We start from the raw sequence: 24,892 nt of genomic DNA on the forward strand, positions 1-24,892 counted from the left end.
TTCGTTGTCTTTGGCGGCACCTATGGTGATAAACGGTAATTGCAGGAGCACACTTCCCAGATATCCAGACAGTGTTGCATGTGTGACGTCCACGGTTGGCTCCAGTTGTAACTCTTGATTTTCCTCGCTGACGGTCGCTTTCTTTTTTAGACTGTTTGCTTCATCTGAGTGTCGAGTTTCTATATATTGATCACTATCAATGTTTAGAATTCTTTATTTTAAATAAAAACCTTTTGGCCCCGATGAGGCTCCGTACTACACTATCTAAAAATAATGTGCTAAATGTAGCATTCTGGTGCCAGATGGCTGCCATTCCTCCCTCAGCTGGGTTACCTAAAAACTTGGTCAACATGTTTTCCAGCACACACTGGAAGAAATTTGATCCCAGTGTCTTTTTCTTTACACGTGAGAATGAAAAGATTCTACATATCATGACCGACTGTAGAAATGTTGCAACATGTGACAGCTCTAATCTTAGCAGGAAATCCAGGCAACGGTTGGGTATTGAACATCTTTATTTGAATGACACGTGGGGCTTTGTTGACTTGCACATCGAGTATTACAGCAGGGTCACATTTGGGTTTATTAAGTATAATGGTAAACATCCTCAAATGAGGAAACAACAACCCGTGATATGAGGTCAGCAGCTGGACGGCCTCCACAACACAGACTCACACACTCTGAAATCTACAACCACTGTAAGCTTTACAGCATGCAATAAATGGCTCTAAATGTTGTGAGCGAAGTGAAATATCTACAAGTCGATCCATCACACGGAATGTTGCTTTAATTTTCATCACAAACCATGTGTAAACGTATTTATATTCTTAATATTTAGATTGCTGTATAATATTGAACACACTCCCTTGTGGGTGAACAGCCAAGTGGGACGACACTTTGGTTCTGTACAGTGACAAATCTGGAAACACACACGACCTTCCAGCGCTGAAAACAACTGAACAAATCATCACAGACAAGTACACAAAAAAATAAACAACTTTCATCACTTGTATGAGGAGACAAAGACATGGCCTCAGAGGCACGCAATAAATAGGACGATGGGTGAAACTCGTCTTCACTCGAACAGCAGGTCTTCATCCGTCTCCTCCGTCAGCATGTTGGTGGGCTCTGCGATGGGACCCAGCTTAGCCAGACGGGCCGCGATCTCCAGTTCTGTTCTTTCCCTGAGTTGCTTCTTCTTCTCCTGGATTTTCTTCAGCCTGGCAGAGGAGAGGAGGGAATATTTTGAGTGTTACAGCAAAAATACAAGGTTCAGTGGTCAGTACTTTAGTAACAGTAATTTAAAGAGAGAAATAGTATCTGTAAAAACAGTTATCTGTTATGTTTTCACCTGTAGAACTCCTCTCGTTCTCTCTCATCCAGCTCTGTGATGATGTAGGTGAGGGTGCGATCAATCCGGGGAATAATCACTGTAAAGTGGGATAAAGTTGAGCTTCAATAACAGTCTTACTTCTTTAAGAATAAGGCAACATTTGTTTATATGTTACAAGTGAATTTACCATGCTCAATAGCGTTCACACGCCGATTGGTAATCTTTATGGCTTCATCCAGAGTGACAAAAGATGTCTGCAGACAGAAAGCAGGCAATATTAAGCATTCATTTATATTCTGAAAATAAATCAAATTTGTAAATTAAACATACATTTCATTAAAAAACATGTAATTTGCACATTTAAAAACATATCCAAAAGAGTCTATGTAAGTGTGTTAAACTGAAATCTCTACATGTAAGAAAAAGTGCTCAAAAACAGAGTGGGCCCTTTCAGAGTGTCATAAATGGGTCAGTATTATTAATAAATGAACAAGCAAGTAGCATCTTCATGTTGAAGCTGGTCCAGGCAAAGCTAGTTTGCACCATATTGTAAACCCATCCATCCATTTTCTTCTGCTTATCCAGGGTCGGGTTGCGGTAGCAGAGACGTCCCTCTACCTGGCAACATTTTCCAGCTCCTCCTGTGGGATCCGAGGTGTTCCCAGGCCATGTGGGATTTATAATCTCTCCAGCGGGCTCTGGGTCTACCCCGGGGTCTCCTCACAGTTGGATGTGCCCGGAAAACTTTCACAGGGAGGCGCTCAGGAGGCCTAATCAGATGCTACTTCAACTGGCCCCCTCGATGCGACTCATATCACTTTATGTATGTAACATCTCAATTTGCAGGTAAGTTACTATGGCTGTCAAATAAATGTAATAAAAGTACAACATTTCCTTCTGAATTAAAGTGTAGTAGAAGAATAAAGCAGCATAAACTGTAATTAGTCAGGTAAAGCAGAAAAAAAGCACAAACTATGAACCTTAGACTATTTGTAGCAGCGCCCCCTACCTGTAAGGAGGCCAACTCCACCAGCAGCTCCACAGCTCGGGCGTAGTTCCTCTTCAGCCTGGAGAGCTGCTCTCCTCCTCGGGCCAGACCGGTCAGCTCATAACCTGAAGGAAACAGTGAGGCTTAGAACTCGTTCTCATTCACTAATCACAAAAACTAACTGTATCCAAACATGACTTACTGTCTCCGCCTTCTTGGTAGTGCTCAAAAACTGGAAGGGTGACACCTAAAAGAGAGAAAAGCATGTGTCAATCAGCAAAACTTTTCTCATCCACAGTAGATGTAAAGGTAAAAAGATGACGTTTTCAGGCTAACCTGCCACGTTGTCCTTCTTGGCTCGGACCTTTACTTGGGCTTTGTTGACATTCTGGATAACAGTTGTGCTATGGACAGAATCACATATAGGTGTTACAGATGCATCGTGACCTTTACACCAGTATCCAGCCAAACAAAGACATAAAAAGACAATTTGAAGGTATCTTTGATGTTGATGATTATTTCTGATATTTTAAAGTCTGTCACTTCCTGGAAAAATGTTTAAAAAATTGTAGATGACTTGTCCTGCTACTAATTTTACACCCAATAAAACACTTTAAAGTTTAAAATCCTACCACCATGACACACAAGAGCTACAAGCTAGCTAGCAGTTTTTGAATGTAAACTGTGTTTGTGTTTTATGTCCCCACATTCAGAGAGATGAACTTCTAGTCCCTCTCTTACTTCCTGTTTTTAAAGGACACAAGTAAATGCACGTATAAAAACTGCCCTCTGCTTCAACTTTAACACCACATCACATAATCCTTCTCTGGTTATTACCTGAAGTCTCCAGCTGCAAATTTGGCTTCAGCCAATGAAAACGCCGCCTCTCTCATCACCTCTCCCATCTTAGTCTTAGTCTAAGGAAAAGAGATAAAAAAGACCGGCTTTAGAAAAACTTTCGGAGACATTAAAGAAATAAATACAAGTAGAACAGAATCCGTTATGAGTTATTTTTAACTGACTTCAATAATTTTGCGGAGGATCTGACGAAAGCGCATGGAGAGGGCATCAGATTTCTTCTTCAGCAGGTTGCGTCCGGTCTGCGCACCTTTCAGCCGAGCCTTCATGATGGTCTGAGCCCTGCAAAAATCAAATACAGCATTTATTTAGCTCATTATTCAGCTCATTATTTAGCTCTTTTAAATCTACCAGTAACAGTTCAAGACATAGTAATCCTGGATTTGTTTATGTAAAGTGATGGTACTTTTTCTCTGGCTTGTGGCAGATAATTGACGTTTCAATCAGTTATCTATTACTGTTAGTTGGGATTGGGGTGTTTCTTAGTGGTTGTAATGCAGTCTTAAATGCTTTACTTGCTGTTAAAGGTGGAGTTTTGTTAAAAAAGTACCACCACTGCCACTTATCATGACCTTGTTAAGTTCCCTGTTCCTCATTGAAGAACCTTGTGTGTGTCCTTGAAATCCAACAAACATGCTAACTGAATTTCTGACCTCATAAAAATATTTGCGATTCTAAGTTTTGAAAACATTTGAAACCAATATCTTGTACATCAATAATGTAGACTTTAACATTTTGTGAATCATTACTGCCATTTTCCAAAGCACAACTAGTCAAAATCTCCACAAGGTATCTTTTACATTGAATCATGTTGTTGGAAAACAGAGATGTGTCTTGTGCAGTCAGATCCCAGCGAGTAACTCATTGTTACATTACATTCATTAATGTCTTTCGCATGTGTGACTTTTCTCTGAAACACAAATATGAGGGTGTAAATATTTTGAATTCATAATTTATTTCCATTCAAACCAGCTCAGCGACTCAAAAAAGGTATAAGTACTCTTCGTTGGGAATCACTGATCTACATTAATATCCTAGCCCACTGATATTTAAAACCAAGGACTGGAACTTATCAGTTTATCATCTTCTTTATCCATGTACAGTGTGTACATGATTGGATCAATATGGCAAAATGATTAGACCTTACACACAGGACTCTACACTGATCAGGAGATAGTCAAAGTAGCACAAGACAGAACTGAAGGTCTGTATGTTTCACACACCAGCTCAGACTGACAGCTCACACCAGGATCATGACAGAAACATCACATGACAAATGAAGGAGTCTTCCTCTTTCCCATAGCACTCTGACACTGTATATAAAGTATATTTAGGCTTGGATCACACTGCCAAACAAGACAATGATCCCTTCATGCTATATAAACCGATGTTTCAAGCAGATGGGAGCAGAAAATAATGAATGGTAGAGACTGGAAAGCAAAAAGTCAACAAAACAATATTGAAATATAGCTGCTAAGAAGCTACAGTGGGCTAGCTACAAGCTAGCAAACAAGCTGCTTACATTCTGGAGGGGAATATGTCGATCCTGTCTTTTCCAGACATCTTCTCGTCTTTTGGTCGATGATTGCGGTCTTCTGTTTACTACTGTTACCTTAAATGAACACTGCAACGATAGCCTGTATTCTATTGTACTACACTAATCATATAATTCAAAAATGTTGTTTTTCCTGCAGGATTAGAAGCACAGATCGAGCTGATGGTCGTGATCTTGTCCGACTCTCCGTCCGGTGATGATCAGCTGGTCTCGGGTCATGTGACTGAGCGGAACGCGTTCTGCACATGCGCGTGCCAAGGGGCTCTGACGATCTTTTCCGGGTCGAGAAATTAGCACACCCATGAATGTGAGCTAGCGGGCCCGTGTTCTTCTTTAAAAAAATCTAAAAGGAAACAAAAATTGGACATTTACACACTCCCAGTACGGAAAATCACAGTTTATCGTTCTGTAACCATATGATACAGGTGAGTTTTTATTGATAAAGAAGATGTTTACCGGGGACTGGCTAACACACGGGGCTGCTAGCTGGCTAGCTAACTGCTAGCCTCATCATAAGTGCATGTGCCGCATGTGAGTTGGGAACCGGGTTATTAGCTAGAAGGCTAACGGGTATTTAAGTAACTGTTATTTTTCATTTTCTTCGTATTATTCGTCTTGTGGTATTGGATTTCGTATGTAGCTACTGTCGCTGTTAATATGCTACACCCATTTAATCAACATTTTGTTTTAGTTATGTTACTGTCATTTTTCGCTTTTATCTGAAACAGTAAAGAGCTTGTCGTTTGCCTGCGTTGCATCATCCCATTCAAAGCCAAAAATGTGAAAATACAAGTGGCAGTGCCTACTCCGCCAGTTCAGTTAATCCTGCCTCGGTTATTTGGGGATTTTATCCAGGCAGAACTCATTGTTTTGACATGATGAAGTGATCAGTCAGAAAAAGAATTAACAGTGTGCCATTCAAATGGATTTACAACATTTTACACCCTGTTAGTGTTTTTATTATCAGTCCAAACAGCTGAGAAACAGAAAAAGTGTCCGTGAAATCACCATGGGTTCTGTCATTGTGTCCAATGAGTTGATGCATTGTTAGTTCTCTATGGCCTGTATATCAGTGGTTCCCATTATGGCTTGTTGTCTCTCCTTACAAAAACATCTGTGCAATAACAGGTTAAGGATTTTTGCCTTCAAGAGATATATATTGTGAAAGTATTCCACAAGCAAAACTATGGATGCACCGATACCACTTTTTTTCAGACTAAGTACAAGTGCTTACATTTAGGTACTTGCCGATACTGAGCACCAATATGAGTACTTAATAATATCATTACAGTTCTCATAATGACTTTTAAAACATGTTTAATTTTCATGTGATGCTCCTCACTTTCTAACTGTAACAAAGTAAATAGACATAATGATACAACTGCAACTGTTGCTGATATTTTAACATTCAACTTTTCTTCTCCGCCTACCTGCTTAACTAACGGGAGGCTAACGTCAAGCTGTAAAGTGATACTCAGGGGAGGTACTCGCCATAGTTTTACTTAAGCTCTGATATCACCCGATACCGGTATCGTGCATCCCTAAGCAAAACGCAAAAAATAGAGAATAGAAAAAAAATAAACATCAGCAGCGGGTTTTTTTTTTTAAACATGTTATAAACTCAGATAATTCTCTTTGGACACTTTTGGGCAAGGTTAGGAGCCATTTTATATAATAAATAATATGAAAGCTGAGTTGTTCATTATGGAAGAAGTCTGGAAGAGTTTATCATGAAGTATTTTTAAACGGACAAACACCAATTAAGTACTGAGAAAGCCTCAAAGCCTCCTGACTTGTAATTTGTAGTTTTGGCCTTCTCACATGCAACACAGTTTGACCCTCCCTTTCTGATAAATGTCCTTATCTCCCAAAGTCCATTCAACCAGTTTGTAACGCTGTTAAAAACACTTTTTCAAGCTTAAACTATAAACCATTATTACGTCACTTTGTTATAAGGGGGTTTATTTTTCCCAGCTGTAGAGAGCTCCCTCCAGAAAAACAAAGGCCTTTATATTCACATTACTCCAGTTTGTCTACAGGCTGAGTAAAAGTTGTCCTGGTGCGCTGACTGATCATTCCTTTCAGGAGGTTTTGTAATAAATGTAACCCTATCTTTGTGTCTCTTCTCTCAGCGATGCCGGGGCTCAGCTGTAGATTTTACCAGCACCGGTTCCCAGAGGTGGAGGATGTCGTGATGGTGAACGTCAGGTCCATCGCCGAGATGGGCGCCTATGTCAGCCTTCTGGAGTACAACAACATCGAGGGCATGATCCTCCTGAGCGAGCTGTCGCGTCGACGTATCCGCTCCATCAACAAGCTCATCCGCATCGGCCGCAATGAGTGCGTGGTCGTCATCCGAGTAGACAAAGAGAAGGGTGAGTGATAGTCATTACATTTATTATTTCTGTTTCTGATAAATGAATTATTATTTTTCACGTTTACCACTCAGACAGAGGTCTTCTTCTGTGGACAATTTTCTGTTCAGACTCACAGCATCTCTTCTCTGTTTGTCTGTAGGATACATCGATCTATCAAAAAGAAGAGTTTCACCAGAGGAGGCCATCAAGTGTGAAGACAAATTCACCAAATCTAAAACTGTAAGTCAAAGGCTTGTTATTTTTTTTAATTTGTGTCTTCGTCATATGAATATAATTCTGAAATCACTGCAAAAATGTATTAAGCATTGTTAAAAAGTGATATTATGATGATATGACAATCACATTATATATGCAGCTGAACACAAACAGGTCATCGTCTTTCTGAATCATTACAAACTACAGTTTCCCCGAGGGTTTTCTGTTCATTAGCCTTGCATCAACTTTGTTTGTGAATGTGACCTTTGAATCAGTATTCATGACATGTTTTTGTACCTTCAGGTGTACAGCATCCTGCGACACGTGGCAGAGGTGCTGGAGTACAGTAAGGACGAGCAGCTAGAGAGCTTGTACCAGCGCACCGCCTGGGTGTTTGATGAGAAATACAAGCGGCCCGGATACGGAGCCTATGATGTCTTCAAACAGGCTGTATCGTAAGTGGTTCTTTCATCATAAAAATGTCTTTAGACAAAAAGAATGCCTGCAAATAATGTGAAAATCATGCTGTGAATATCTTCCCTCTACAGAGACCCTGCCATCCTTGATGGGCTGGAGTTGACAGAGGAGGAGAGGGCCGTGCTCATTGATAACATCAACAGGCGACTCACTCCACAGGCCGTCAAAATCAGAGCAGGTAACAATATACTGTGCTGCTATGGCAACATAACCCATGATTTATTCTAACTATAGCTGTAACATGATATCTTCTCAGTTGGACTAAAAAGAGAAGTAACATTTTCCTCTTCCACCCGCAGACATCGAAGTGGCGTGTTACGGGTATGAGGGCATCGATGCCGTGAAGGAGGCTCTGAGGGCCGGGCTTGGCTGCTCCACAGAGGCCATGCCCATCAAGGTGATTTTCCTGCATCGCCCAACATTTGTAACCTGCTGCTGAACTTGTAGTTTTAGGGAGTGAGCTGTCCATGCATTAGTTTGTGATACAGTGTTATAAGACTGCCATGGTCTTGTTCCAGTGTTCATTTTAGCAGCTATTTTAGATTTAGTCTTAGCCTTTAGATGAAAATGCTTATTAGTTTTAGTCATTTTTACACTTTATAGTTTTAGTCTACTTTTAGTCAACGACAACTCAAAACATTTTAGTCCAGTTTTAGTCAATAAAAGCCACAGGGCATCTCTCCGTCTCCCGTTACCACAGTGCATTGCGTTAAATAAATAAATATCCATCTGTTAAATTTTTTGCATTGATGCCGTCATGTTGTTGTCGAGCTGCTGCTTTGGGACATCATCACCTGTATGACTGGGTCGGATTCAGGTGGACCTGCACGCCCCTCAACCAATTCAACTGCTACAGGAACGCACTGCTTGTATTTTGACAGACAGATTAGATGCACAGTGAGGGGAAATGTGATGCATTTTAAAAGTTCGACAGCCCACCACTAACATTTTAGTCCCGTCTCGTCTCGTTTTTAGCTCGTCAACATCTCGTCATGGAAAAAAGATCGTTGACGAACATTTTTCGTCGTTATTTTTGTTAACGAATTGAACACCGTCTTGTTCCATGCAGATCAACCTGATCGCTCCCCCTCGCTACGTGATGACGACGACCACGCTGGAGCGCACAGAGGGCCTGTCTGTCCTCAACCAGGCCATGGCTGCTATCAAGGAGAAGATTGAGGAGAAGAGAGGCGTCTTTAACATCCAGATGGAGGTGAGTGACTTGAGTTTATTTGTGAATCCACGTGAAAGCCACTCCCTGTCCTTTTTGTGTGTTTCTTTTATTAGATTCAGTTCCTTAAAGTTAAAACTTTAAAAATGTATGTCAAGTTGTTGTACAGCCAGGGGGTGAAGTGTGCAGAGATGGGGCTTATGAAGCTATGTACATTTACTCAAGCTATATACTTGCAAACAAATGCAAAGTACTTGCAGTAGTTATCTATGATTATGTCTGATCTGGAAGTGAACAGACCTCCCTGTTTCTTGTTTTTTCAGCCTAAGGTGGTGACAGACACAGATGAGACGGAGCTCGCCCGGCAGCTGGAGAGGTTAGAGCGGGAGAACGCCGAGGTGGACGGAGACGATGACGCCGAGGAGATGGAGGCCAAAGCAGAAGACTAGAGCCGCTCCTCGGAGAAAAGTAACCAACAAAGGAGAAATGTGGACATACCTGGCCACAGTCGCTCAGTCCAACAGATGTTATCTTTCACATTGCAAACATTAACAGGTGTTAATAGTTCATTGGCAAACGTCCCGGTTTGTTCAGTAGCAAAGTTTGTTTCAGAGGACGGTAACACAAACGGCCGTCTTCTCATCCAGACGTGGACGCTAGGAAAGCTAAATTACAAATTAAACATCAACATAGCTTCTATTTTTAAGTACACCAATTTGAATAAACAATAACTCTAAAAAAGCTGTTTACAAGCAGTGGCCTTCACTTTCCTCTTCTTTAAGAGCCCAGTGTCTTCAGTTTTTCATGGCTCTTCATCTCGGGCCGGTCACTGGATGTGATTGATTGAAGAGGAAACGCATCAGCTCGTCTGTCTCAACGCCGCTCAGCGGTGACTTCATGTGCTGTTTTCTCTTCCAGTTTGAGGTTTTTACTGGCAAGACCCGCTCCTGTTTAGCTCACATGGCATCAATAAAGTTCTGGAAGTTTTGATCTCAATGCGTCTCTGTCAGCTGCTGTTGGTGGATAAAATAGAACCAGACCTCACCTTGAGTTTTAGGATACTTTGCCTTTTTAGCTATTTACCTGCATTAAATATAAAGGAAAAGAAAGAGATTGGAATCTGTTATCACTCTCAAGCAGCTCAAGTGAAATCATCTGAGGAAAAAACAGAATGAAATTTTATTATTGTTTTTTTGCCTTTATTATATAGGACAGCTGAAGCATGGGGAGTAGAGTGGGGGATGACATGCACCAAATAATCGGCAGACCCTTTGCCTCTCAGTGCATGGGGTGCCTGCTCTTCAAATGGAGCTAAGTCAGCCCCCTGAATGAAATCGAATTTCAGTGTTTTCTGTTGACAAAAATAGCTTCACATCATGCTGGTCAGAAGCAGGCTAGAATTTTAAATTTAGAAAACCGAAATGAAATATTTAATTCAATTAAAATTATTTTAAACCTAAAAAGGTATTGGAAAATAATGAATGAAGCTTTGGTTTGACCTTTTTATCAGTGGTTAAGTTACCGAACTTAACCACTATGGAAAAAGTCCCTCCTTGTGGCTCTGAAATGCTTTCAGTGTTTACACAGGTAATTTATCTAACCTCAGGAACGTTCAGTTATCTGTCGTGTTGCAACATCTCATCACCCTTGAGGTTAAATAGAAAGTGAAGATTTGAGTTATAAGAGGAAGTGCATTAAACCTCAAAATCATGGGTTAACCTGGATTTATATTTTTAACTTAATCAGAATCAGAGATACTTAATTTATCCCTAGGGGGAAATCCGATCAATGCAGTTGCTCTTATACAGACGAGAAGCATGAAGAAATATAAGTACAAGTAATATGTAAAATATGTGAATTATATACACACGTGTAGAAAACAATATATAGAGAACTAGAAATAGAATAAAGATATAAGTGATAAGAGAAGGTGCGTCCAGTATTAGAATAAATTAAATATGTACAGATATGTGCATAGAGTGTGATATATGACCAAAGTGTAATAATATAATAGAACTCAACTGTTTTAAATTTAGTCTAAATATCCCACCAGACAACCAAGGAAACTGAACTAAAAATGTGATTTTCTCTAAGTGAAATATTTAGGCAGGACATAAATTTGGAAGGAATTTGATATAAAAAATAATGAACAGTTAGTACGCTTCTACATACCATGTTCTTACTGCTAATAATGAACAGTAAGTATGCTTCTACATACCATGTTCTTGCAGCTAATAATGAACAGTTAGTACGCTTCTACATACCGTGTTCTTACTGCTAATAATGAACAGTTAGTACACTTCTACATACCGTGTTCTTACGGCTAATAATGAACAGTTAGTACACTTCTACATACCGTGTTCTTACGGCTAATAATGAACAGTTAGTACGCTTCTACATACCGTGTTCTCACGGCTAATAATGAACAGTTAGTACGCTTCTACATACCGTGTTCTTACTGCTAATAATGAACAGTTAGTACGCTTCTACATACCATGTTCTTACTGCTAATAACAGTTAGTACGCTTCTACATACCATGTTCTTACTGCTAATAATGAACAGTTGCACGATGTGACGGGATGTTATCTAGAAGGGGTTTAAAAAAAAAGGCTTTTTCATTTCCGCTCAGTGATTCCTGAAGGTGGATGGTTAGCGTAAAAAACTAGTTCACAAACAATTATAAAAATCATTTTTATTCAAATGTTCACCAATACAAAAACAAATGGAGATCATCTTCACAACTTCAAAACTCAACACTTTTCTCTCGTTCTGAGCTCGTTTTCCGATAGTGGTTATGACGTGTGTGTGCTTTGACTGCTGCAGTGATGTCACCACCAAGATATTCTGTTGGTCTCGTCACATTTCAAATGACAACAAGGTGCTTTTTGAGACGGGCTGAGGATGAGAGCATGCCGACACGTTCATCAGGAATGTGACGCGGAAAAATGAGGGAAAAAAAATCTGTTAACCCGACAGAATTAGGAGTCGTGTCCGAGCCCTGAATAAATAACCCTGTAAAAAAATATTATATCCTCGTTGTTGTTACACATACTGTAAGGTTTGTGTCCACTTAATGAGCAGTAGAGACTTAAAAGAGCAGTAAACAGATCCTGCAGACAACCCTTCCTGCAAAGTGTGTGATGGCATGTGTACAGATAAAATACAGGACCAGGAGACCTTATCTGGCAGCACAATGATGGTCCTGGGTGTCTGTCAGCATCTTCCTCTCAGAATTATTACATTATAGTCAACAACAACGTACTGTATTTACACAAAAGCACACCGACACAGTCAGAGCCTGCAAACAGAGAGGGGAAGTGAACGTAGCCTGAGTATGTTGAGGAGAACAAATGGACAACATGACCTGAACGACTGGTGAAAGAATCAGAATGAGCAGGATCTGAAGTTTCAGTCTGGAGGTACGGATGAGTCGCGTTGTCTGGGATGACATAATTGCGCTACACTATTATACACAAAGTTTGACAGAAAAAAAACTTTCTTCATTCTGTTTTTGCCTATTTCACCAGTCCGATCTTCTTGGCTTCAGTTTCATAAATGAGTAATCTCCACATCTTCACTATGAAGACTTCGGCCTCTTCATCAAGAACCTAAAGCAGGAGAAAGAGAACGTTTACACATGAAGAAGACAATTAGCTGCACTGTCAAAAACGCATGTAAAATAAAGAAAATAGAAATAATATAAGGTTTTATCATATTTTAGAGGGAAAAGGTTTCTTCTATTTGTGCAGGGCTGCAAGTTTCACTTATTTGCATTGGAGCTGCAACAATGACAGGACTATTCAATCAGCTGATCTACAGGAAAATAATGGAATAATAATAATTCAGCAGTATTTTATGCAAAAAAGGGCGGACGTTTTTCCACATAAATGCATTATAATTATGGAGATTTCCTGCAAATCTCTTGAGTTAGCATGCAAAAACAAAGACATTTAAAGATATCACTCTGAGAAACTAAACACTTTTATAGACAAATTTAAATCAAGAATATATTAAAGAGATTAATTGCTAAAGGGGACTTATGTGTTTTGAATCACGTTAGTAAAGTTCGTTTCGTTTTAACAATTGTATACATATTTCGGAACCTCTCCTTCCTTCTGAAACCAACAAGCCATTTTGCCATTCAAAGGTCAGACCTTAGCCACAATTGGCTGACAGTATTAGGAGTGATGGTGCAGTGTTGCCCCCTCCCCCACATGGGGAACAGGAACACTGCACTGTCACTCCAAAATTGTAGAAAACATGGCCGCTCTAGGATCGGTTATTCAGCCTTATATGTGCGAGCCAGAATCGCCAGGAGGTATCGGAATGGTAAGTTGAAATCTTCACGACAAGCTAGTGCAAGAAGTTTTTACTTTTTCACTGTGAACAATTAACACCCAAACATGTGAAACCAATGCACAATAGTATGGTACTATTGTACCACAGTATGGCTCTGGTTCTTATATTACATATTCATATGTTTGGTTCAGTCTGACTGTCTACAATCCTGAAGAGATTCAGTGTACTATGACACCACAAAGCGGCTAATTCTCACATTTAAGAAGCTGGAAATAAAAACCGTTTGTTATTTTTACTTGGAAATGATCAACAATTAACTGATTATCCCAAAAGGGTTGCTGATTAATTTTGATGCAGATTATAAAACTAGATTTTTATTCAGCTTTTATAGTAGATTGTAAACCTCATGTGACACAACACCCTCACAGACTGATGTGAAGATAGAGAGAAAATCAGACACCATGGTCATCATTTCTAACAAACTTCACTTTAATCACACATTAACATGAAACAGAAAAATAAAGGCAGAAGACATTTTTAGAGGCTCGTTTGTCTGTTACATTACTCACCATGGCAACATCATCCAAGATACTCTGTGGCATACTGTGAGCCATCACCTGGGAAACAAAGATATCACCATCATCTCATGTTTCACGTTCAGTCTGATTTAACTGAATGTACAGACACACATGATCAATACCTTTGAGCAGACAAAGTCCACTAACGTTGGCTCCTCCTCCCCGATGTACTCGATAATCTTTTTATTGATCCAGGGCCGAACACGTCGCTCCATTAACGTCTAAAAAAAGGACAAAAAAGAAGCAGTGATAACTTTAGTAAAACAATCACCTTGTTGTGATTTTATTAAACCATGTTTCTGTGCAGCTATTTTAAATCAAGTTATGTAAAAAAAAGGCTCTTGTGTAACTTGTTTTTATTACAAACAGGTTTACTTCCATGAAACAACACATTCTTCCTGGTCTCACCGTGTCCACCATGGTCCAGTCCAGCGCGTAGGAAAACAGCTCAGGCTTCGCTGTGGGAATCTTTTCTATCAGACTCTTGATGTGTTTTCGTTTCTCCTCCGAGTTCGCTCCCTTTATGCTGGAGAGGCCAGCTCCGTCCACCCCGAGGCTCTTGTCGTCGTCGTAGTCCAGGGGCACCAGCTTCCTCTTGCGGGGCTGCTCGTCGGCCTCTTCGTCATCGAACTTGTCGAAGACGCTGTCCACGGGCAGCTTCTTCCTCTTACCTGTGTTGGGTTGACTGGGACTTCCTGTGGCACCTGGAGAGGACAAGGAGCTTATGAATTCTCTTAAATTCAAGCAGCTGGAATTACTTCAGTTCTGCACTAAATCAGTCCTATAAAAACTATTTAAATGTCCTTTACAGTTTGGATAAAGTAAGGAGTAATAGAAGTTAGTTTTCTTTTTTATTTTCCAGGAGGATTGACAAAGTTTTAATTTAGAAATTCACTGAAAATGAGCCTCTTTGTGTTTCCTTAAATTTTATTAAGAGACAAATGAAAACAAAGAATGCTTTGTATGTTTTTCCAGTCAGATGAAAGTACGTGTGGAACGAGAGCAGGACTATGGTGCGAGGTGGGTGGTTGTAAAAATGACAAAAATCTCGTTAGAAGGATGTTGTATCACAGAACACACTGACAACAGATGTGCAAGCTGTGCTTTCTGGTCTGTGGAGGCTACTATCAGTGCAGGAGATGTGTACCGCTCTCTCCTGTACTGATCTCTGATTCAATACAAATTTAGTAGTTTTAGTAGACATTGTAACAAAAGCTAGAAAAAGCTCTTTCAGTTTGACCTACAAAAATACATTTAAAAACAGAAACATTACGTGTGTTTAAGAGTGAAGTCTGGCAGGATTATCAAGTGTAACTGTTTATTTTCACAGACTCACCCAGTTTGAGACTCAGGCCGATCTTCGGCCGGTGCTCTTCCTGCGGCAGCGCCTCAGGGGGCGAGTTTTCGTGTGGGATGATGATGCCACAGGGCGACTCGTCACCGGGTGTGTTGGGGGATGCGTTGCCGCTGGCTGATGACACAGAGGGTGCTGCTGTGATTGGCCGCATAGTGGGCTTCAAGCATGGTTTTATGTCAGGGTTATCTTCATCGTTTTCGTAATCTTCTTCCTCGCCCTCCTCCACCTCATCGTCTGAGTGGGGAGGCCTCGGGCGGGCCTCTGGTCTGTCCTGGTGGTCCTGCCGGCGCTCCCGGTGCTCTCGTGAACCCCTGTGGCGTTCCCGTTCCACCACAGGCTCCGGCTCTTGGATGATGGGAGGTTGTCTCAGACGCTCCTCCTCTTCCTCCTCCATCTGGACCAATAAAAGGCAGAAATGAAGAAGATTTACACCCAATCAGAGTGTTAAACAGGAAAGAAGGTCAGCAGACGATGAAAGCTGGACACCACAGATGTGCAGAGATGCAGAGAGACTCAGATGATAAAGTGACCTTCACAAAGACAACACACAGAATGCCCACTCACTACACTCACACACACACACACACATTATTGTTTTAGAGAAGCATACCCTGCGTAGCTCTGCGTCTGGGTTTGGATGTCCCTCGTCTAACAGCCTCTGTCTGATCTCCTCCAGCTCCTCCTTCTCTCTCTTCCTGTCACGCTCGTCCGCCTCCATCTCCTTCTCTCGGTCTCTGAGACGCTTCTGCAGCGCACTGCCCCTAGGGGTCACACCAGCAATTACAGCCTTTAGAACAATAGCCAAAGCAGCAGTGCTGCATTTGCTGCTCCAAGTCAGATCTGGGTCACAGCATCTGCTGCGTCTTTCCACCATGTTTACACACGCTCATGTGCCGTACGGCTCAGTGCTGTCATGCAGATCAACGGAATTCATATTTACAGGTTTAGTCTTCACATGTTTAATCATAATTCACATCATTTCTGACACTCTTAATTTATTAGATATTACACATCTGTGAAGTGGAGCTGTTAAAAGGCTGCATATCAGATGTAAATCCTATTTATTTTTGGACTCAGCCTCAGTAACGACGGCACTGTGAGACATCTTTCTGTTTCTCACCTGTAGTACTTGGGGTCATCTCTTTCATCATCGTAGTCTTCAAGAAACTCTTTTAGCCGTTTGCCCTCTTTCACCTGAAGATACACAGGACCACGCTGACATTTATTCTGCATGATAAATCTCATTCTGCTTATAAATGTTAACAAATTGTCTGATTATTAAATAGCATCATGTAAAAAAGGCACATGGAGGACTCCATCTTGGCAAAACAACAAACATATTCACATTTAATAATGCTCTTAGATGCATTCTATAGTAGAATAAACTGCAATTAATGAAGTTTAATGCTTTTATAATTTAACAGTAAAGTTTGGGCTTATAAATTAGAACAACGCAGATACCAAGTATTGTGAGTACCAGGGGTCCTTCAGTGTGCTCTCACCATTTCACGTCGGCGCTCATCTTCCCTCTCAGACTCCTTGGCGTAATCCCGCGCCTTTTTTCTCTCCCGGAGCTCCCAGTGTTTTAGACGCTGTAATTACAACGGTTTAAAGTGAGCCACACTTACAAAATCTACCTCCATCATAAAAGTACCATAATATTGTTTATTTCAATTAAAGTGCCCCTGTGATCAAGAGACTCAGAAATGTGTTAGGGGCGGCTGTGGCTCAGTGGTCGACTCGGTGGGCATCCATTTGGAAGGTTGGTGGTTCGATCCCTGTCTGCTACAGTCACCTGTCGAAGTGTCCTCCTTAGGCAAGACACTGAACCCCAAATTGCTCCCGAAGGCATAGCCATCGGGTATGAATGTGCATACTGACTGGAGATTGGCACTTAGGCCTTTGCCTTCAGTGTGTGAATGTGTGTGAATGGGTGAATGTGACATGTAGCGTAAAAGCAGCTTTGAGTGGTCGCAAGACTAGAAAAGCGCTACATAAGTACAGTCCATTTACCATCTGATGTTTGAAGACTTCAGATGAAGATTTGGTCTCATTTAAACATACAATAATGTCTCTTGGACGTTCGGCAATATTATCGAACATCTACATTTCAAAGATTATAATCACGGAGCAGGTAAAGTGCGTAACCTCCCCACTCATAATTCAGACACACAAATAAAACAGCTGAAAGTGAATGAATGAGTGTTTAAAGTGCACTAATAGGGAGCGACATCAGCCCAGGTGAGCTCCCAGCTCTCTGTACCTCCTGATAGGCCGCTTCTTTGTCTCGGTGTTTCCTCTCCAGCTTCCTGCGTTCGTACGCCTCCTCTTCATCCTCTTGGTCTCGTTTCTTTTCTCTGTCTCTGTCTCGACTCACCTCCCTGCAAAAACGTGAGATAAGAAAATAGTAATGTTCTCTAAGCTGAATTGTAACCAGGTGTAATTGACCTATTTGGGTCTGCAGGGGCCGATGTGATCATGTGACTACTATCTTTACCTGGATCGGCTGCCGTCAGGGCTCCTGTCGCGGCTTCTGTCCCTCTCCCAGTCTCGGTCTCGCTCTCTCTCTCTGGTCCTGCGGTCCCGATCTTTGTCCCGGTCTCTCTCGCGTTCTCGCTCCCTTTCCCTCTCCCGTTCCCGCTCTCGTTCCTTCTCCCTCTCGCGGTCCCGTCGCTCTCTCTCCCGCTCCCTCTCCTTTTCCCGCTCCCTCCTCTCCCGCTCAAACTCCAGCCGCTCCTTCTCCCGCTTATCCTTCTCTTCTTCTAGTTTCTGCGGAGCAAAACACAGACAGGTTCAGCCGGCGCCGTGCAAGATCCTGGGAGTCTTTGCAGGCAATTTTCTACCGTGCACAGATCAAGTGGTTTCCAGATTTTTAAAAGAGGTTTCTTTGGGGAACATGCCCTAAACTAATCAGTGCAAAGCTTGTGAGAGAAGCGGGCGTCCTAACTGGGAAAACCTGGAAGGGTCAAAAGGCTCTCCCTCACAGAGAGACAGCTTCTTCATCAATCTAAAGCTCTATTCTGTACTTTGTTGCTTCAGACTGGCAGAATAAACTACAGTTTAGCAAGAATGTAACTGGAAACCACTTTAAATGGTCAAAAAGATCTGTGGAACGTGTTCGACTTGAGGCATTCATAACGAGAAAAAGGCGCTGCAAAAGACAATGCTTTTTCTCTCCTTAAGAGTCCTCCTCTCAGAACAAGGAAATCAAAAACAGAAAACAGGCGTCAGTCTTTTGTTGAACTAGTTGTTTGTGACTTACAGGTGTTGAACTATGGACTCAGCCCTTCGCTGCCCCTACAAGCCTTTTAAGTTAGGCCTGGGAGGAAAGCAGGTCACACGTATACAAGGGAAAAACGTTATGGGATTCTGTCTTGCTTTAGCAACATCATAATTATCATCATCATCAAAAACTTCACAGGTTAACATTGCATTCGGTACAGTGCTAAATCAAGAAATGAACATCATGAACATCAGTTACATTTCTGCACAGATAATTGAAATTGTAGAAGCAGTCTTACCCCTGCAGGAGTCTTCAGCAGTTCCTCAAGACTCAGTACTCAGACACACACATTCATATTCTGCCTTTATGGGCATTACACACAAAGCTTTGAGCTTGTTACACAAACGTAACACAAGCACTGCATTTCCATTACTTTAACAGCATGTGCTGTTTCAATGAGTGCAAAAGCAGAATTAACTCAATTGAATGACTCACAGCCATATGCAGCCATGTGAAGTCAGTTAGTCTTCAAGACTCAACTTAAAGCTTTGGGTGTAGTGCAACGTAGGAAGGGAAACTTAGGACATGAGAAAGAAGTTGGGAGACGTTAGCGATAATTATTAAACTTTATAAACTCAAGTCATTAAAACCTTTGTCTCGACTCAAGCACAAAGCATTGTTTTCAATTCTGCAATTGTTTTTGTGTCTTTTACTTACCTCTGCAGAGAGTCTACCAGGGCTGGCTTAATAAATACTTGATTGACTGCACAGTTCAGAGCAAACTGATTTAAAATACATCTAGAGGTTTGAAAATTAGACTCTTAGATTGTGCAAATGTTTGACAATGCAAATGTTTCTAGTAGTTTTATTAGCAATGCATTGTATTTCTTAAAAGCCGGAGCGATACATTGAAAAATTAAAACTAAAACTGTACTGATCTACTACTAAGAAGTATTAACCCAATCTTCTAATGTGCAACTCTCATCTTTCCAGTTTTAATTATGTGACCTGGTTGCAGGACTTTACAAAATGTGTACTGTGTGGACTAAAGTTTAATCCTGTCAAGAGCTGTATGAACTCACTGATCTGTCTAACAGAAAAGCAAAATAAAGGCAGAGAAAGAGAGACACAGATGCAGGAGAGAAATCACACAACAACACACACAGAGAGGACTTACCTTCTCAGTCTTCAGATCAGCGTGCTGCTGTGGAGAGGGCGCCCCCCTACACTAGCATCATAAAAAGCTACAGCCAAAGTCACTGCAGTGGTTATTGACAGAGTCCTTGTGCTTCAACATGAACACCATTAAGACAGACCAGAATTTACAGAGGACTCGCACAGGATCACTGACGTAAGCTTTCTGGGCACCACCAATAAGATCATAAAATGAAAGGGTCGGGAGGAACTTATATTTTCTTGAACAGTTGGCTGAAAAAAGAGCATCATACGCCTGAGCCAACACACAGAAAAGTGTAGCACAGTTGCCCCTATGCAAGCCCTCAAGAGGGGGACGCCCTGTATATGTAGAAAGTAAATAAAGGCTGATACTTACATCCTATCCTCGTAACTTTTTCCAAAGCTCTGAGATTCATCTTGCTTTAGTCACCATATGATCACTATCATAATGGTGGGGTTTAATGAATAGATTAGCTTTTAAGTAACTTTACATCGTCTCCATGCATTTTTGTGTGATGAATGAAGAATGGATGTATAATGTTCACACCTAAGTAGTTTCACTATGGTTGTCACTGGTGTCAATCAGGCCTGAGAAAGGTGACAAAATACTAGCTGTCTGCCTGCTTGTGGTGTTTGAACATTGACAATGAAACATGTTATAGAAGTAGGGGCAAATTAAGATGTTTAGTGCTGGGAAATTTAAGGAAGGCCAATTTGTAGCGCAATATGCATGTTACTGAGAGCAAGAAAAGCTTGGTAAATGTGTAGACTGAATGTGCAAGCTCTAGGAGTGAACTATATAAGCAGCTGCTGTCCAAAACCTGTAATGTCAACTGCAAGATCAAAAGAGCCACTTTACCTTGTGGGTGTCTCGAAATTTGCTAATCTCTCTGGAGATCAGGTCTCTCTTGTCCTCCTCCATGTCAATCGTGTTAATGTCGTCCTATAGAGAAAGGAACAGGATAGGAAGGGTCAAATAACCATATCACATATTACTGGGAATCTACGCCGACACTGTAGGGTCAGACGAACATGCGTGACACGTAAGCGTCACGGCAGCATCTATTTTGCAGTCTACATCGGCTGCGACTACAGCAAAGAAGAGTCTCAAAGTTAGCCAATGGTCGTTGCAATTCCTGGCCACAAATAGGGGTGGCAGAGACGCCAAAAAGTGTGCAGCCAAGTGCGGTAGAAGAAGACAACGTTGCAACCGACTTGTAGACTTATTTAATTGTGCATAAATTCTGTATTTATGTAGGATGAAGAAGTCAAATGAGAATGAATTAATAGGATTGGTTTACCCAGATGGTGAGGAAATGTATTCATTGCTCTTTCAAATTAATCTTGCCTGCTCATCTAGCCCATCAATAACTTCTAAATAGGAAATCAAAGATGGCCAAAATGAAGAGATCGCATCGTTGAACATGAATTACTTGGTTGTATTTACATAGCAGTCATTGGCTTCTACGCTTCACTGAGAGGCAGCAGCAGGGAATAATAGACTTGACGCATAAAACAAACGGAGAAGCAGAAAATGACTTGCGTATTACGCCCGCCTCCCGCACAGCATATGCGGCTGGTGGGATAGCAGCATCAAATAACATTGGAGCGGTTCTGTCTGTCACATGCGTGTCAAAAATACGCTTCAAACACATTTCCTGTGCAGATTCGCCGTTAAAGTTCCAGAGAAACACAATCAAATGTAAAGTTTTGTAAATGAAAGCTGGTATACCTCCTCTTTCTTCTCCTTTTTTCTCTTTCTTCTCTGGGAGTCCTCATCTGTTGAAGGTGCGTTGAGTTCTGCAGCATATTCCCGCATCAGTCCATCGATAGCACCTTTGACGATCTGATCCTTCTTCTTTGTTTCCTCATCTAAAACCTCTTCCTCGTCGTCTCCTCCTTCGTCAGCCTTCTTGTTCTGCCAATACAGAAAGAATCCCACTTAAGCAATGAGTTAATTGTCTAACTTAGTCACTGCGATATAAAACTATTTGCTATGTGGGCAGTGATTGAGATATCTGGAACGAGGTTAGAGGACGCAAACTCATAACCTGAAACAGAACTATACCCCATTTGCAGTCTTCTTCTTGGCCTTCCACTCGTCCAGCTGAGCTTTAGTCTTGGCATCCACCTTCACCAAAAGGTTTTTGTCTCCAATCTGCAGGTCATGTAGTAGCCGAAGGGCTCGCAGTGTGGACTCAGGCTCCTTGTACTCACAAAAGCCAAAGGCTGCAACAAATATTGGCATGAACAAAAGACATGAAAGAAAGTCTTTTTATGATCATTTCTGGTCAGTTTTGAGTGGAATAATCTCTTAAATTTAGCACTGATCATCCAAATCAGCCATGGAAGTAAGTGTTTCATGACCAAGTAATGTCAATGTGTGTATTTTAAATTACCTTGAAGCTTGCCAGAGGCTCCTTGGACCCTCTTCCAGCTCAGAACAATGCCGCATTTCTATAACATAAGCACAAAGGAAGGAAGTGTTCATGACTCAAGTAGAAATGCCACAGCACAGGATGCACAGTTTCAGCAGGTTGCCTACACATTTTGTTAACCAAATTTCATGATGTCAGTATAAATGTGGCATCCGTTTAGGCAAAGGGAAACTTGCCATGAGGTTTTAGATTTGATTGCTGTAAAAAATGGATAGCAGAATCAAATCTGCACATTTTCAGAGAAATCCTTGATTCTATTTCCAATCCCAAAGGACTATTCTTTGTGAATAATACAACTATTCTATTACTGAGTGACTTGAGTAAAGGAAATATTTGTAAGTCCATCTCTGACACTTACTGCAAGCAGCTGTCTGATTAGCATGTCCGAAGCTTTCTCTGATATGTTCCCCACAAACACTGTGGTGGTGGGACCGCTGCTCTCGTCATTGTCTTTGGCTCGCAGAAGAGCAATATCCTTCTTGTGGACTGGAGGCTTACTGACCACTGACACAGAGGGCACCATTACTGTTGGGGCGGATGTCATGATGCCCACATGCACTGGGATCATTGGAGTGCCTAAGAAAAACAAAATGTACATCAATTAGAGACGAGGGAGTCTGAAACACTTTACTTTAGAGTAGTTAATATTTGTATATCAATGTCATTGAACTTTGCCTCCTTAAAATAGTATGCATAACACATTACTTTAGGGTGAGTTCTTGCTTACCTGATGGGAAACCTGCATACTGTGGAGGTATCCCAGGAGGGGGCAACAGCGACCGGTTTAAGTGAGGGGGGAAGGACATTCTGTGTGTAAATCGGACCGACCTGATGAAGAAACAATTACATCCATTAGCAGTCCATCTGTGGGTGACAGGTTTCACACACACTAAAGGAAAGTCCTCTCAACAATGTTAATGCAACGTTAGAACAATGGGTTGACAAGAAAGAAAGAACACTGAGTAAATACTGCCATGTTGTGTCGGTGGTTTCAAATTTGACATCGATTTTTTGTACTCGCTATCCATCTGTGGCACTGCTCTAAGTTAACGTAGCTTAATGGAAGGCGCGCGTTAACTTAATATAATTAAGCCATCAAGTTTAAGTACTATTATTTAGTCTTATCGCGGTACATTGTGTTGTAGCTGATTGACTCAACACCTATTTCGATAACCAAAAAAAAAATTAGCAGCTTAGTTAGCTAAAGCTAGCATTAAGCACGCTACCGTGTGTTACCCCGGCACGGCTAACTTGGAATAAGCTACCATTAGCTAGAGCTGGTGTTACCGAACAAGCAAAAACTCACTTAAATTGGCTAAAAATGAATTTGGAATGAACACAGAATTGTCTATATATACATACCCCGAATTAGGCGGCGCACAAAGTTATAAAAACCGCTATCAGACGGCTATTAATATGAAATTCTCTGTAACGTTCCGAATGTTTGATTAGCACGCTGGCTATTCACGGGCCTTCAAAAACATTGACGCAAGCGCGTTACGTACCAGACTACAGGCGCGCTTGTTTTGTGTATTCGGACGTGGCCGCTGGACGGAGCTACAATACATGCTCGGACTATTGTAACAGTGCTACTTGTATTACACGTATAAGTATAATACTACTTTTAACAATAACTTACACTACAATAAGTCATGAAAACATTTTCGCGTTGTATAATTCTATTAATGTGTTACGTTATAATTGTATAATAAGAAAAGTCCAGTTTTAAGCTTTCATTTTCACCAAAAAGCATCATTGAGAGAATGTAAAGTAATCGGCAAAAGCAAATAAAACAAACAACTAAAAACAGTTAAAATACTAAGTGGGCTGGCTAATCACGCAGTTGCTTTTGTATTTAATGATTAGGTGCCTGTCCTGCAGTAAACCTGCTTGTTTTGGTTTGAAATGTCAGCGGATCCCCTTGTTTTAATTAAATTTGCATGTCTTGTTTAAATGGAAAAAACTTTTCTGCAAAATTTTGGAAATTATATAATAAAAAATATAGTCTCTAGACACAATAAGCGTACTGTGTGGTCTATTTTCATAACAATTTTATCGTTTTTATTTTCCTTCCTGGGCGCTCCTAATATATGTATACTACAATTTAAATTTGTTTTGAAAAAGAAACCGCAAGTCCACATAACGCTATATTGTACTTAATAATTTTATTCTACATAATGGTGAATCGGTTGGTTACCATGGTGTTTTTGTTGTAGATACATGATTCTGTGACAGCAGCTGTGCAGCGAGGGCTGCGTCTGACAAGTCGTGACGTCACTTTAGGCGGGTTTTTCATGGAAAGTGCTAGAAGAAACGAATCACACCCTCCTGATTTTAAGTATTCCTCCATCAGATTAAAAAGACCCTCGCAGTTTGCCGTAAAATGAACGATGTACGTATGATTTTTATTGAAGACATATTCAATTGAGATAGATCATGCTGCCTCGATAGTCTGTGACAGTAATTGTGAAGTCTAGTCCGTATTCAAAAATGTGGTGTCTGAGTATCTATCTAGTTCTGTCCTCTTATGAATGAACAAATGTCCACAAGGGGGCGGCAATAAACGCTGGCCGCACACAGGCATTTACTTTGTAATAGTGCAGAATTTTCAAAAGGTTACCTTTACAAGCAGGTTCTTGCAGGTGCACTGTGCAAAATAGCATCAGCATAACTACATTTTCTTTCGTAAAGAATACTTCAACACAGATATACTCTATTTATTTATTTATTGAATTTCCGACGTGAAAAATCCCTCACCTTGAGCTGGGGGATTTTAACATTATGAAGTACATGAAATTGCTACCCTTTTGAGTCTTTCAAGCTCATACGCTTGACTGATTACATCAATAAATAGGTCTTTATTTT

The 24,892-nt window shown here is 40.9% G+C and overlaps 3 protein-coding genes across 3 annotated transcripts; 1 reads left to right on the forward strand and 2 right to left on the reverse strand.

The window, feature by feature from the left end:
- Nucleotides 1-497: 497 nt before the first annotated feature.
- atp6v1d (ATPase H+ transporting V1 subunit D) lies at nucleotides 498-4,935 on the reverse strand. Its single transcript, XM_069687315.1, has 9 exons — nucleotides 4,702-4,935; nucleotides 3,344-3,461; nucleotides 3,159-3,238; nucleotides 2,658-2,725; nucleotides 2,524-2,568; nucleotides 2,343-2,446; nucleotides 1,521-1,587; nucleotides 1,352-1,430; nucleotides 498-1,220 (listed from the first exon to the last, which is right to left on the reverse strand). The coding sequence occupies exons 1-9, from the start codon at nucleotides 4,740-4,742 to the stop codon at nucleotides 1,076-1,078; spliced, it is 747 nt and encodes a 248-aa protein (XP_069543416.1). The 5' UTR covers nucleotides 4,743-4,935; the 3' UTR covers nucleotides 498-1,075.
- Nucleotides 4,936-5,012: 77 nt separating this feature from the next.
- On the forward strand, nucleotides 5,013-9,951 carry eif2s1b (eukaryotic translation initiation factor 2, subunit 1 alpha b). Its single transcript, XM_069657655.1, has 8 exons — nucleotides 5,013-5,159; nucleotides 6,867-7,109; nucleotides 7,252-7,331; nucleotides 7,611-7,762; nucleotides 7,856-7,962; nucleotides 8,084-8,181; nucleotides 8,854-8,997; nucleotides 9,279-9,951. Exons 2-8 carry the CDS (start codon nucleotides 6,869-6,871, stop codon nucleotides 9,402-9,404), a joined length of 948 nt encoding a protein of 315 aa, XP_069513756.1. The 5' UTR covers nucleotides 5,013-5,159; nucleotides 6,867-6,868; the 3' UTR covers nucleotides 9,405-9,951.
- Nucleotides 9,952-11,639: 1,688 nt separating this feature from the next.
- rbm25b (RNA binding motif protein 25b) lies at nucleotides 11,640-23,503 on the reverse strand. Its single transcript, XM_069683703.1, has 17 exons — nucleotides 23,390-23,503; nucleotides 22,755-22,855; nucleotides 22,386-22,603; nucleotides 21,989-22,046; nucleotides 21,658-21,818; nucleotides 21,322-21,507; nucleotides 20,449-20,532; nucleotides 17,688-17,959; nucleotides 17,454-17,571; nucleotides 16,693-16,782; nucleotides 16,311-16,384; nucleotides 15,801-15,951; nucleotides 15,170-15,584; nucleotides 14,242-14,537; nucleotides 13,956-14,054; nucleotides 13,825-13,872; nucleotides 11,640-12,564 (listed from the first exon to the last, which is right to left on the reverse strand). The coding sequence occupies exons 2-17, from the start codon at nucleotides 22,831-22,833 to the stop codon at nucleotides 12,472-12,474; spliced, it is 2,442 nt and encodes an 813-aa protein (XP_069539804.1). The 5' UTR covers nucleotides 22,834-22,855; nucleotides 23,390-23,503; the 3' UTR covers nucleotides 11,640-12,471.
- Nucleotides 23,504-24,892: the final 1,389 nt, after the last annotated feature.

This window comes from Semicossyphus pulcher, unplaced genomic scaffold (genome assembly GCF_022749685.1).
Source record: "Semicossyphus pulcher isolate SPU_LCO1_2020_fin unplaced genomic scaffold, fSemPul1.0.p SCAF_11, whole genome shotgun sequence".
Lineage (NCBI taxonomy): Eukaryota > Metazoa > Chordata > Actinopteri > Labriformes > Labridae > Semicossyphus > Semicossyphus pulcher.